Source organism: Canis lupus, chromosome 31, assembly GCF_048164855.1.
Source record: "Canis lupus baileyi chromosome 31, mCanLup2.hap1, whole genome shotgun sequence".
Lineage (NCBI taxonomy): Eukaryota > Metazoa > Chordata > Mammalia > Carnivora > Canidae > Canis > Canis lupus.
The window spans coordinates 17,689,735-17,704,723 of NC_132868.1; the positions used below are offsets into that span (position 1 = coordinate 17,689,735).

At 41.5% G+C, this 14,989-nt stretch overlaps 1 protein-coding gene across 1 annotated transcript in view; it reads right to left on the bottom strand.

Moving 5' to 3' along the window:
• The window catches only part of LAMP3 (lysosomal associated membrane protein 3), a 35,538-nt gene extending 25,812 nt beyond the window's left edge, over positions 1-9,726 (bottom strand). The window contains exons 1-3 of the mRNA XM_072807548.1: positions 9,506-9,726; positions 2,165-2,910; positions 966-1,094 (exon numbers count right to left, since the gene is read on the bottom strand). Of these exons, the coding sequence (XP_072663649.1) occupies positions 966-1,094; positions 2,165-2,910; positions 9,506-9,554 (924 nt within the window). The 5' untranslated portion in view covers positions 9,555-9,726. The remainder of the gene's footprint in view (positions 1-965; positions 1,095-2,164; positions 2,911-9,505) is intronic.
• Positions 9,727-14,989: the final 5,263 nt, after the last annotated feature.

A 14,989-nucleotide genomic window follows, 5' to 3' on the forward strand; every position in this document is an offset into this window, starting at 1 on the left:
GACTTGTTTCATGGCAATGTCTATGCTCATTCCTCTCCAAGCTCTGCTACTCAAGACCCCTCTAACTTAGGGGTCACATTGGACAGGTTAAGAAGGAAGCCCACACCAAGTCCCAGCTGCAAATGTCCTCTTGGCACCTCCTTCCCAGCTCTTACTCGGCCTATTTGAATGACACTTCAGGAGAAGCTGGGACAAATCTCTCCTTTGAGAGTGGGGTGACCAACATTGTATCCCCAAGATATTTATCCACTCGAGTCATTGTAATCATAGCTACTGGCTATTGAACATCTGCTTTCCAAGTACTGGACAATGCTTTTTACACAGGTGATCTTTAATTCCCTTTCCCCATTTCTCAAGTGTTAAAATAAAGCTCAAACAGGTTAAATTGCCTGCCTGATGTCATAGGGAGAACAAGTGACAGAGTCAAATTTCAGCCAAGACTCTCTAATCTCATGTCCATAGTCTCTCTACTCCACTCTGTTGTCTACCCCTTTTGTAATACCATCTGAAAAACCCAGTGTGTGGTTAGTCCCTGAATTTTGCCTGCTGCATTTGGAAAGAACCTATTGTGACATTTGACTTGGTCTTATAATAATCCTATTTCTGTGTGTGCACTGGGAATTTCAATGGGCCTGTTGATCTGTACAACTTCCTCCTTTGGATGGTTTGCAAAGGGCACCTGTGGCTGGGTTCCCCAAGGCCAAGTCTCCCTTAAGAGGCATTGAAGCCCTTCTTGGGCTGCACAGAGGAGGCTGAAGGGGGAAGAAGGTAAACATAAGATGTCGACACTTCCTTCCTCTCCATCTCCATGCCCTTCTTTCTTATCAGGGAATATCTCAAAAGGCTCTGACATCTATTTCCTTTGGAACTTAAAGTCAAGTGTGGAGTTGCACCACTGGGTCCCAGGGTGAGGAATAGGGAAAGCAATGCTAGAGCCAGTTAGTATGAAAGAGCTCAGCCCTTACCTTCAAAAATGTGAGATTCACAAATCCACCCTGGAAATTCAAAAGGAGGTTGGATTTTTGGGAGCCACAGTTCCCAGAAGTTTGAGTTGCATTGGGGTCGATGTTGAAGTATCTCTGAGGTGAAAAAACCTAAACCAAATAAAATAGAGCAGATCAATGAGAAGTAGACGAAAACTCTAGCTAAGGAACCAGAAGCACAGGCTAGTAAGTGAGCCTGAGACTCAAGTCATGTGAAAATTTCAAAGTCCCTAAAAAACACCTCTCATTCCTAAACTATGTTCAAAAGATTTTTTAAAGAAAGAGTTCTCCCACAGGAAGAGTTCCTCAATCGATCATTTATAGCCAGTCTATTCCTGATAGACTGCATGGAATTTAATTTTTGTTAAATTAAGCATGTTACAGGGTACTATAGGAAAGGCCTTGCTGTCTAATGTACTTCTGTTTCAAATGAAAACCTGAATGCGGAGGTTTCACAAAACCTTTGTGGAAAAACAAAGTATTATTTTTACAGTGATTCCTTTAGTAGTCAAATCATCTTAACCCCACTCCCATCCCATCTAATCTTCTTGTTAACCTGGACTTGTGATACTAATGTCACAGCTGGCTGGAACCATGGACCATGTAAGCCAAACCCTTCACTTCACAGGAAAGTTGCTGAGGCCTGAAGTCATCAGGAGGGGTATGGTCCAGCTGGGGTCACCACTGAACACACCCCAACACTCCTCCCATGTTGGCTAAAAAGTGAGAGGTATGCATAGTTACAATTTTGCTGTCTGTCTTCATCCAGCCAATCGTTATCAGTTTTCATTTTTATATGTATTCTAAAACAGATTCATCTTTTTTAAAAAAGATTTATTTATTTATTCATGAGAGACACACGTAGAGAGAGAGAGAGAGAGAGAGAGAGAGGCAGAGACACAGGCAGAGGGAGAAGCAGGCTCCCTGCAGGGAGCCGGACATGGGACTCGATCTCGGATCTCTAGGATCAGGCCCTGGGCCGAAGGCGGAACCAAACTGCTGAGCCACCCAGGCTGCCCCAGATTCATCTTTTAATGGAGCACCTTGGAGAAAGAGGAGCTTGCAGCTTTTTTTTTTTTTCATCAAAAGACACAAGATGCAGGGGAATATTTAATCTTAGCGAGATACACTGAACTCAAACTTTTTGAAGACAGTATTACAGTTGTATGGCCCCAACTTACCGACTTTGTGTCTTGAACCATAAGCTCTATCCCCATCTCTGCTTTGATGCAGAGCCTGCTTCCATTTAGAACTTGATAAATTCCAGTCTTGGGTGATGAAGGCCGAGGTGCAAGAGTGGGCCCAGAAGCTGGGGTGGCAGGTGAGGCCGTTTGGGTGGTGTTGTGTGCTGCTGTGGTTGGTCCCGGGGCATGAGTGGATTGAGCAGACTTGTGACTGGATGTGCTCTTATGTGTTGAGGTGGACAAAGTTGCTGGAAGGGTGGTATGGTTACCAAAATGGGTGGTTTTCCTAGTTTTGTGGCTGAGAGTTGAGGGGTTGGTTCTTGTTGTATGGGCCAATGGAGTGCTGGTGGTTGGCAGTGAACCTGGGTCTGCACTAGGGCCAATTGTAGCCTCAGTGACTGGAGCAGCTGTGTTTGAGTTATTGGGTGTGACGATGGTAGTGACTAGGGTGTAGATTATTGGGCTGCTAGATGGGGTGCTGTTTGTAGTTACCAAGGAAGTTGTTACTAGAGTTTTTACTGTTGTATGTGTGGTTGGGGGCTCAGAGCTGGAGGTTGTGGCAGCTCTTTGAGAGGCGATATGACCATCCATTGATCTTGCTGCTAAAGTTTGGCTAGGTACTTGGTTAGTTAGATGCAGGAAAGGTTTTGCTGTGGCCCGTACTGTTGCTGCTGTTGTAGGTTGAAAGTCCACAGTTTCTGGAAACATTTTTGCTCTTATTTGACTGCCATAATGCAAAATCACTGCAAATTAGGAAACAAAATGTTACCATGCTAAGAACTCACATTAGTGAGTCCCTTCCCCACCCCAAAGTGAATTTCTTCACTACAAATTAAAATTTATTTATTTATTTACTTTTCTCTTTGAGATAGTAACTTTATTGCTTCCATATATATATTCAGAAATGTAAGTGCTGGATCACATGATCACATGGTAGCTCTACTTTTAAGTCTTTTTTTTTTTAAGATTTTATTTATTTATTCATGAGAGACAGAGAGACAGAGAGAGAGAGAGAGAGAGAGAGAGGCAGAGACACAGGCAGAGGGAGAAGCAGGCTCCACGCAAGGAGCCCAACACAGGACCAGATCCTGGGATCCCAGGATCACTCCATGAGCCAATGGCAGGCACCAAACTGCTGAGCCACCCAGGGAGCCCCCTACTTTTAAGTTTTTTGAAGATAAATATGACTTATTGTATGATTTTCAAACATGCTTATTTACTTTTAATGAAGAATATGTATATATTTAGATTTGGGTGAAATTTATAAGAGTATAACAATGAAGTGAAGATCGCCAACAATTCTACCACAAGGCCACAATTTAAAAGTTTGGGTTGTACTCGTGTTTCTTACAGGGTTGTGATCATACTACAGATATTCTTCTGTGTCCAGCCCCTTTGTCTGTATGGGGTGTGGTACTAGCACCACAAAGTGGTCATGCTTAGCTAAATATCTAAGCATTGATACCCTTTCATTCCCCATCTTCCAATGTGAATCCAGATAGTTCTGGATGGAGAGTGTTCCTGGGTGGGGTGTTGCTGTAATGCCCTGATAGAACTGGAGAGCATCAATGTGGTAAAAAAAGACTTACATAGAATTATGTAGTTTGCAAACAATCAATCATACAATCCTAGTTTCGAAAGGGGTCTTAATAATCATCTAGTCCAAATCCTATGTGATATGTGAATTATATCTATGAATATTTCCATGTGTTCATCCAATCTATGCATAGTTACTTCCAATGATGGGAGATTTGTTTCCCTTGCATTTTTTTATTTTGCTGTCAGATTTTGTAAAGATAGACCATTTCCTGTCATTTCTTTACATCACCAGGCTTTCTCAAGTAGGAAAGAAAATTAAGCCATAATTACTGTGATGCATCTGGTAGGCAGTCCTTCATAGTTTGACTTAAATGCCAACTCTTCAGAAAGTCTTCCCTGTCATTCTTATATAAAATAGCTCCCCACCCCATAATTCCCCAACACAGTGTTATATTCATTGCCTGCACTGCACTAATCACAACTAGTAATTATATAAAGGGATGGTATTAACATATTTAATAGTAAGCCTGGCCACACAGGGTATATTAGCAGAATAATAGTCCTGATTATATGTTTATTTGTTGGTTTATTTGTTGACTGTGCATCTCTCCCACTAGATTAAAAACAACATCAAGGTGGAGATTGTATTTTTTTTTTCACCACCAGTACTTACACATAGAAAGTATTCAGTGCATATGAATTGGATGAATAGATAACTGGATGGGTAAATGAGGATAATAGCATGGTAGACCTTGGATTATTATAAAGCTCAAACAAATTGGTTTAAGTGAAGCTTTGCTAGACCATCAAGCATACCTATAGTGTATGTTATTGTCACAGGTTCTCTCCTAGGACATTCCTTAAGGGTGGAAGGTCTCTGGCTCTTTTTCAAACAGAATAGTTCTATCCTTGCCTCTTCCCAAGCCCATAGCAAATCAGAAAGCTGAGCAAAATGCAGATGATGTTCCTTGAGAGTTTATTATCAGGTATCTGAGAGATGGCTCTGTCTATTGAATGCTATGGTTTCATTGTATTTGCCCATTGTATTTATACTCAGGGGAGCTGGGAATCCCTGGTGCTGGCCGGCCAGTGACTTGGCAAAACACAGGCAAAAGGGAAGGAGATCACTCTATGTTGGTGTTTAAAGAGTACTGAAGTTCATATCTAATCAAAATCATCCATAAATTCCTTTACTATCTCCCTCTTTCATTTATTACATTTCTAAGTGATTACTTTTCCTGTAATAATAACTATAAAACATCCAAGTTAATGGACACTTACTAAGTGGCAGGCCTCAGGTCAAGGATCATCTTTTTCCAACTCCTCTCAAAAATTTTCTGATGGGTTCTATCTTTATCAACTTTTCAGATGAGGGAACTCAGATTTAGAAAAGTCCCATCAACTTGACCATAATCCCACAACTAGTATGTTCTGGAGGTGAGACACCAAGTAAATTTTGGAGGTGACACTTGAGCTCCTGTCTAAACCAAAGCCTGCCCTTAGATTTGGGGTGGGTGGAGGTGATGTGCATCACTGGGAAGAATGGTGAGAGAAGATACAAAAGCAGAAAAGAGTGGGGTGCTTCTCCAGGAATCCCATATCACCAGACCCTCATAATGGTGGTCTTTGGTGAGGCTTTCAAAAGCTTATATGATAAAATAGTGATTATTTTCCAGAAGGAAAGTTCTCACTTCAAGCCCAGTAGTAAAGCTTATGAATCATTTCTGCGCAGCTGACTTGAAAAATGAGAATGACAAATGCGTCAGTTCAAATTGCCTTGAATAACCTTTAGGAAAGGCTTATTAATGACATTAAGTTATGTTAGACTATTGCTAAATGGTCCTTTTTTGTGTCTAAAATGTTCATTTGGATACTTTTAAATGTTTGGTACTTGAGAATTGTGGATCTTATGGGCTGTAGGTTTTCCTTGTAAGCTTTCATATAATCACTGTATGCATAATTCATACCTACATTGTAGAACTTGGAGCAAGATTTTTCCTTTCCAGATTGTTAAGACAGTTGACAGTGGAAGATTTGTTCTCACAATTTATTTGGGCTAAACCTGAGTTGCTGGTTCCTCAGTCATGACCCCAACAGAAACCCCATTAAGTTTATACTATTACTATGGAGAAAGAGAACTCATTCCCAGATGTGCTTTCCAGGAATATCTTGTAGTGGTGAGCAAAGATTGCTGTAGAGAACTCTGGGAGACTGGAAACTACTTGCCTTTTGTTCTCTTCAGGGGGATCATTAGATCCTTGACAAAAATCCCACTTGTGCATGGCTTATGGCTTATGTTTATGAGCTAAGGCAAAACTTTCTGAACTGTGTAGAATATCAACTAAGTAACACACCCTTTGAAAGGGGGAGCCTTCCTCATAATGTAATTAAAAGTCCTCTCTCAATAATGATAAATGAAGTCAAACAAGAGAGGAAAAGCACATCGATCATTCATGAATGCACAGCATCCCAAATAGGACAAGATGACTCATGGTACCCATCAAGATATACTTGGTGTGCAGGAAATATTTGTGGAGTGGCTGGAGTTGATGGCAGTCATGGTGTCTTGATATGGTGTGTGGCTTTGTGGTAGGCAGAAGCCTGGACCAGCAGGTAGCTGGACCAAGAGTGTCAGAGTGTGTTACAGATTGAACCAGTGTGTTCCCAGATAGCACTGGGAAATATTGTTCTAATGGTCTTCTCCTTCCCCTCTGTGGCCTCTCCCCTCCCCTTCCCATCTCCCTGTAAAAGTGTGTGGGTATAAAAGATGGGCAGGTAATTAGATGGAAAACTGATAGGAGTGGTATGCTGTGCATACATTTTAGAAAGTTCATATGTTAAGTATTTATTAGAAATAATGCTCTGAAAAATACTCTGTTTTATGAAGTCTATGTATATGACCACACATATATGACCAATCTTTGTCAAAATTGGGTCACAGTTCTTAAACAGGACCTTTGACTCTGTAAAGGTTTAGTTAAATTCATAGGTCTGTCTGAGACCCACAAAGAAGGTGGCAGGCAGAAGTAAGGACAAGGCATAACTCAGAATCTGTCTCAACCCTTCCTTTCCTCAAAAGAACACAGCCCTGGAATTCACATGCTGATTTGTCAAGCCACCCTGAAACCCCTAGCATCTTCTCCCCAGGATTCAGGAGACTCAGCAAACAAGTACCCCAGAACCTAAACCCATTGTTTGGACTCTTCTAGATGATGAGCTGCAGGAAGAAGTGTGAGGTTTGGATTCCCCTACAGTCCATAGAAGGAGCTGAGAGATGACTCATCAGCCAAGTCTGTGACCATGCAAGGGCTTTTTCTCTAGGTACTTCCCATATGGCTGATCCTTCCCACATAGCCTTTGTTTGGTTTCCCTGCTGCACCCTGTTCAACAGATATATAGGAGCTTCTTCTGAACCAAGCTCCATGCCAGGCACTGAGTCTTTGTTTTTAGGGGCTCAACGCCTTGTGAGATAGACACATAAGTGGACCACATTCCTTGGTGTGACAAGTGTTATTATAGAAGGAGGCCCTGAGTGCAATGAGGTAGTGTAGGAAATCCAACACCAAGACAAATTCTTTAGGCAGACAAGAAAGTAAGTGGTATCCCAGGCAGGAGGAAAAGTATGTGAAAAGACACAGGGTCTTCAGAGCCTGGTAGATCTGGAGAAAAGCAAGGGGGTAAGCATGATGGAACATAAGAAGGAGGAAGCTGAGGTGAGAGGTGAGCTGGGGACAGGCCTGGCTGGTCTTGGAGGCTACACTTTGTCTGCAGTTGGGAACACAGTTAGGAAGTAAATGGGAAGTAAATGGAACCCCATGACCACACCGAGGGGCAGGGAACTGAATTTAGCCCCCAAATGCTTTCTCTAGTACCTCCCCTGGCAGCAGAGGCAGCCCCGGCTGGGCACAGCAGGAAGACTGTTTCTGGATGTGTGAGACAGCAAGGGTGGGCTCTTAGATTCTGTTTCCAGTTTCACGATTTAAACTTCCATCTATTAGCAAAAAGATGCAAATCTTACCTCTGCTACTTTCTTGTGGGACTTGAGATTTGGAGAACAGAAGTGGCTCCAGTCCCATGGCATAGACTGCTGGCTAGCTACTCCCAAATCCAGCCTCCCCCTTTTCCTTAGTAACAGAACCACAAACTTAAGCTGAGCCCTTGCTGCCTGGAATAAAGAACACTACCTCCAAGACTCCTTTCCAGCTGGGTGGGAATGTGTGACTGCATTTGAGCCAAAGCAAGAGAAGAGGTAGGGTTATGTGGGCTTTCCAAGAATGCTGCTTGAAGGGGGCTCTATCACCTATGTGACCTCTCTATTGCCTTTATGTTTTCCTTTTCAGACCAGCGTGCAACTTGTATGTGATGGTTGGGGCTCCAACGGACATTTAGAACCATGAAAAGACCTTGTAGGTCCAAGTCATACATAGGATGGAGGATCCAAGATAATGAGCTCCCACACTGGACCTGGTATGGATTCTTCTGGACTTGTTTTCACATGAAAGAGAAACATACATTATCTTGTTTATTTCTAAACCTACGCATGCAGGGCCCCATATTACAGTAGTGCAGAGCTTGGACCCAGAAACCAGGCTTCCTGGATGCAAATCTCACAGCTGCCCCTTGCTAGTTGAGTAACCATGAGCAATTCACTAACCTGCCTCAGTAACTTCTTCTGGAAAACAGGGTCCCTTTACACATTTCATTCACTCAGCTCACCCTGGAGAATCTGCAGCTCAGAGAGGAAAGGGCAGTGAAGAAGGTATTTCCTCTCAACCTCCCCGGGAATTTATTGAGCACTCATTACATTTCTGAATCAGCCGGTCACCTGGCAACCACTGAACTGGTGCTCACACACAGGTCACTGAGGGTACTGCTAGACTGAGACCCTTTGCTTAGATTTCCCCTTCTGCCTCCAGAAAAATGTGAAACTGTATTTCTGAAAATGTGGCAGAGGTAAAACAGCCTGGATTAGGACACTGGCCTGACCCTTCACCCAACTTTCCTGACAATTCATGTCACAATCAAGTGCCTCTGCATCCCCCACTAAGCATGTTAGTAGGGCCATGTGGTTCCCTCACATGTTCAACTCAGTGCTTCTAGAAGGAATTGTGAACTAATCAGCAACTAGGTAACAGCACACAAGAGGACTCAACATCCTAGGGAGAGAATGCTCCTTGCGAAAGGAGGGGGTAGGCACATAAGGTAATCATTAAAAGCCCAGTTTTCCGGACAGCTTCTCTGACCTGAAGTATAATGGTAGTTTAAAAAAAAAATCTTGACTCCTCGGTTTACACCCCTCTGAAACAGCATAATTTGTCAGATCACATCTCATTCATCTTCACAGTTCACAGTTTATATAATGCAAACATAGCACTTCCATTTGAGAAAAACAGGAAAAGCAAGGCACAATGTACTTAGCAAGAGCCCCATTGCTAAATCCTGGCTCAGTTCTCTCCATCTCTTAAATCTAAGTGATTTCTAAAACTCTCCCGTGCCCAGAAACCATTTGGAACCAGGGATAGTGTCACTGTCTTCTGGAGTGGATACCTACTCTTCCAGACTCCTAGAAAATAAGTCCAAACTGTGAAAGCCCTTGGGAAAAAAATAAGGGTGTGCACCATGCATCTAAGACAGGCAGTAAGGAGGAGACATTCCCAAGTGGAATACCCACAGCAGCTGAAGCCCTACAGCTGTTCGCAGTCTGTCCTGTCCTACGTTGGTCCACCGCACTAGAGTGCATTTGAATTTAATAGGACCTGAGATAGCAGGTCACCATGGAAAGCCACGGGTGTCACTCACGAGCCAGGGACACGAAGAGCGCCACCGCTGCAGAGAGCTGCCAGGACATGACTGGGTCGCCAGAGATGACCACTGCCTCGCTCAGCGCCTCTCGATCTTCTGAAGAGCACTGCGCTAACTCTAGGGCAGGCTCCAGGAACAAAGAAGATACCTCTCTTTGCCCCTCATTCACTTGCGGCAGAGAAACCAACGTCACTTTCGTTCTGAGAAGGAGCTGAAACGCCCTCCCAAGTGGCTGGGTGGGGAGCAAAACCAGAAGTGGCCCTTGTGTGAAAACAGCCACTTTCATCTCTGCCTTTAGTGTTTGTGAGGGGTGGGGAATCCCTCCTCCCCTTACTCCAGCCCAGGTGAAGGGCATCTGAGACCATTTCTGCACAAGAGGTGGAGGACCTGTGGCAGTGCTAGCTTCCTTCTCTCATAAGCTTGGGTCTCCATTTTTCTCTAAGGTCCTGAGTCCACTTCTCAGCCAGGAAACAACCAACCCCTCAGTCATGAAGGTGAGCAAGAGTCTTCAAACTCAGTGGCTAGAGCGCTGACTCTGTGTGTATTCACAAAAAGTCTGAGGTAATCCTGCTTTATGCCCATGGCCACCTCATCCTGTAGGGACTATGAGGAGTAGGAGCTTAGGAGTCAGGGAGAGCTGGGTTTGAATTTGGCCACCAACTGTATGACCTTTGAGCCTCAGTTTCTTCTGCTGTGTAATAGGAATGCTATTGCCTACTCCTGGGTAATTCACCCGGAACACCAGAAGGCAACCTTTCTAGGTCCCAACTCCTTCCTCTACTAATTAGACAAAACAGTCAAGGTCTGTCTCTTAGGACTGTGAGCCCCAGTGAGGAATACACATACAGATACTCTCCTGACTACTAGGTTTAGGGCTTTCAGCTTAGTCTCAAATAATTTCCTGAAAAACAATGGCTACAATGATTCCATCTTACTATGTTGTTCTAAACGCTCTAATCAAGCACATTTACCAAGGTGAGTAGTATGTTTCCAAATTGAATTTTTATGGTGGAAGGTGAAGATTAACATGTGCCAATTGATTTAATTCTAGCAACTGCCTGCCTCATATTCTGGACTTTGAGTCAGTTTACTCCACAGACAATAATTAAGCAGATACTCTATGCCAGACATTCTTCTTCATATAAGTCTTACAGCCCACTGCGTGGGCACTGTTATCACTGCTGTCTCGTTTCACAGATGGGGAACTGAGCACTGAGAGGTTAGGCAACTTGCCCAAGGTCACTTAAGTAATAAAGGAAGAAGTTGGGTTGTGAATCCAGTTTGACTTGAGAGTCTAGGATTTTATTTTATTTTATTTTATTTTATTTTATTTTATTTTATTTTATTTTATTTATTTTATTTTATTGAGAGTCTAGGATTTTAAGCACTATACTGCTCTACTGCTGAAGAGGTGTTCTAGACTAGAACATAATATAAACTTTCAAGTTGCTTGCCGCCTAGATGAGAAATGATATTTATTAATATATAATAACCAGAGTAATCAATTTTTGGCTGCTTAGAGCTATACTAGATGAGGAAAGGAATAGTCAGAGATGAGGTGGTAGTTGTTGGACCTTGGAAAGACTTTGAGGGTTACTGAGGATGTGGATAGTTGGAGAATAGCAATATTTCTATTATTATTATTACTTTAAGATTTTATTTATTCATGAGAGACACAGAGAGAGAGGCAGAGACATAGGCAGAGGGAGAAGCAGGTTCCTCAAAGGGAGCCCAATGTGGGACTTGATCCCTGGACCAAGGATCATGTCCTGAGCTGAAGGCATATGCTCAACTGCTAAGCCACCCAGGAGTCCTTGTGGTTGTTGTTGTTATTATTATTATTATTTCTATATAAGGAATCTCTACTATGTGCCTGGCACTGTGTAATGCATATGGCACTCTTCAAAGTAGATTTTTTAAAAATTTGTATTATTTATTTATTTTTTTAAAAGATTTTATTTATTTGAGAGAAAGAGAGCATGAGTGGGGGGGGGGGGCAGTGAGAAAGGGAGAAGCAGATCCCCACTGAGTAGGGAGCCCGACTCAGGCCTCAATCCCAGGATCCTGAGATCCTAACCTGAGCCGAAAGCAGCTGCTTAACCAACTGAACCACTCAGGGTCCCCGGGAGATTTTTTTTTTTTTTTAAGTAGGCTCCAATGCAGGGCTTGAAGTCACAACTGTGACATTAAGACCTGAGTGGAGATCAAGAGTCAGACGCTTAACCAACTGAGCCATCCAGATGCCCCTCGAGGTAGATTTTTCTAATCCCAATTTTACTAATGTGAAAACTGAACCACCCAGCATTTTAAAATAGGCTAAGATTTGCATCATGGCCTACTTAGCCCTGAAGTCTGTGCCCTTTCTCCTAGCACACAGGGAGCAAAATCTCTTGAATGATTATGGCCCTGATCGGAGAATACTGGAGAGCAGTGGAGAATATGGTTGAAAGATGAAGTTAATGTCATTTTGGAAAGACCAAAAAGCCAGACTAAGGAGTTCATCCTCAACCCTAGAGGACATGAGGCCACTGAACATTTTGAAAAAAGTTATGCATGGAAGCAGAAGTTAGCTTGACACATGTTAAGTGTTCTGTGGCCTTCAGGGGGAGAAGGTTCAACCGTTGATCCAGTCATCATTTACTGTGGATATCTGGAATCAGTCTCCTGAGCAGGTCAGAGGATCAGTCCTGTTTATCAGGACTTCTGCCCTTGACTAGAGAAGAGATGCCCCAGCTGGATGTTTCAGAAGTCATTGGGGATTCTAAGCACTGTGTCAGATACATCCCATAAATTTTGGTATATTGTAATTTCATTTTAATTTATCCCAAATTATTTTCAAATTTCCACTGTGATTTCTTCTTTGACCCAAGTTATTTAGGAGTTTTAGAGTTATTTAGGAGTTTGCTGTTTAATTGCCACATCTTTGTGAATTCCCCAAATTTCCTTCTGTTATTGTTTTCTAGTTCCATTCCATTAGGATTGGAAAACATACTTATGGTTTCAGTTCTCTCATATTTATTAGGGCAACTAGTTAATATGTTATGGCCTAACACACGATCTATCCTGAAGAATGTTGTCGGAGCATTTGAGACAAATGCATATTCTGCTTTTGTTGAAGATGGAGCATTCTATAGTTATCTGTTAGTTCTAGTTTGTCTATAGTATTCAAAACTATTTCTTGTTTGGTCTTTTATCTAATTGTTTTTATCCATTATGGAAAGTAGGGTATTGAAAACTCCAATTACTGTTGTTTTGTCTATTTCTCCGCTCAATTCTCTCAGTGTTTGCTTAATATATTTTGGGGCTCTTTTGTTAGGCTTCTCTGTGTCAATGATTTTTATATATTCTTGATAGAATGATCCTTTCATAATTAGAAAATGTCCTTCTCTGTCTCTAGTAAGAATTTTTGTTTTAAAATCGATTTTATCTAATATTACTATGGGTATTCCAATTCTTATTTGGTTAGTCTATAGATGGTATATCTTTTCCCACCTTTTAATTTTCACTCTATTTGTGTCCTTGAGTTTAAAGCGTGGCTTTGTAAATAGATATAATGGGATCATGGTTTTTGTTTTTGTTTTAACTCATGCTGCCAGTACCTGCACTTTAATTGGTGTATTTAATCCATTTATATTTAATGTGACTATATTAAATGTAAGATTTATGCCTGTCATTTTGCTCTTTGTGTTCTTTCTTTTTTTGTTCCTCTATTCCTTCATTATTGTCTTCTTATGGATTAAATATATATTTTCTGGTGTACAATTGTAATTCCTTTGTCTTATTTACCATATTTTTAAAGTTACTTTCTTAGTAGTTACCCTGAAGATTACAATGAAGATCTCAGCCTATAGTATGAATACCACTTTAATTTCAATAGCATATAAAAGCGTTGCTTCTATATAGCTCCACTGCTGGCCCCTCACACTTTTTGCTGTTATTGCCATACCAATTACTTAATACATTGTACATCTATCATCATGGGCTTATAATAATTGCTTTATGTAGTTGTCTTTTACATCAGATAGAGGAGTTGCAAACAATGCCATAGACTGAATGTTTGTGTTCCTCCCAAATTCATCTATTGAAGGCCTAATGTGGTGGTATTTGGAGGTGGGGCCTTTGAGAAGTAATTGGATCACAATGGTGGGAACCCCCATGACAGGATTAGAGTCTTTATAAGAAGAGGAAGAGAGCTAGCCCTCTGCTCTTCACTATGTGAGGATTGAACAGGAAGGCCACTAGCTGTTTACAAGTCAGGAAGCAGGCCCTCACCGGAATGTAACCATGCTGGCTCCATGATCTCAGATTCCCCAGACTTCAAAATTGAGAGATAAATGTTGTTTAAGTATCCAGTCTATGGTAATTTGTTATAGCAGCCAGAGCTAAGACAAAAAATATATAAATTAAAAAAATATATATATATATTTATTATGTCTTTTATATTTATCTATGTAGTTACATTTACTGGTGCTTCCTTCATGTGGATTCAAATTACTATCTAGTACCTTTCATTTCTATCTGAAGGACTCCTTTTCGTATTTTTTGTAGGGCAAGCTTGCTAGTGGTAAGTCATTTTGGTTTATCAGAATGTCTTAATTTCTCAAGTTTTGAAGAATAGTTTTATGGATATAGGATTTTTAGTTGATAAAGTTTTTCTTTTAGCACTTTAAATATATTATCTCACTGCCTCTGGCCTCAGTGATTTCTGATGAGAAATCTATTAATCTTATTGAGGGTTGCATATGGTTTGAGATGTGAATGCAAGTTTATTGCTTTGCATGTAGAAAACTGGTTGTTCCAGGACCAATTATTGAAAAGATTATCCTGGGACGCCTGGGTGCCTCAGTGGTTGAGTGTCTGCCTTCAGCTCAGGGCACGATCCCAGGGTCCCAGGATCAAGTTGTGCATCAGGCTCCCCAAGGAGCCTGCCTCTGCTTCTCTTTCTCTGTGTCTCTCATGAATGAATAAATAAATAAAATCTTTCTGAAAATTATCCTTTCTCCACTCTATTGTTTCTGTAGTTTTATTGAATATCAGTTGCCCACATATATCTGTTCCACTGATATGATTTTCTGTCTTTATGTCAAGATCAAATTGCCTTGATTTCTGTAGCTTTATGATAAACTTTGAAATAAGGTATTGTTAGCCCTCCAACTTTGGTCCTTCAACATTCTTTTGGTTTCACCCTTCCTATTCTCTAATTCTCTTATGCTTAAAATTAGCTAATAAAGAGTGAATCTAAACACTCCAGCCTTGGACACTATTCAAAGCAGAGCCCCAGGTTTGTGCTGTCTCTCTCTTTACCCATTATCTCACTTTTTGGCTCTCAGATATTCCATGTACCCTCCAGGACTTGTGAGTAATAAATCTTGTTCCTCAAAGTTCCCTGATGGTTACTCGCTGAAGTGCTTCCTATAGTCATAATAAGAACCACAGGATGGGGTGCCTGCATGGCTCAGTTGGGTTAAATGTCTGCCTTCA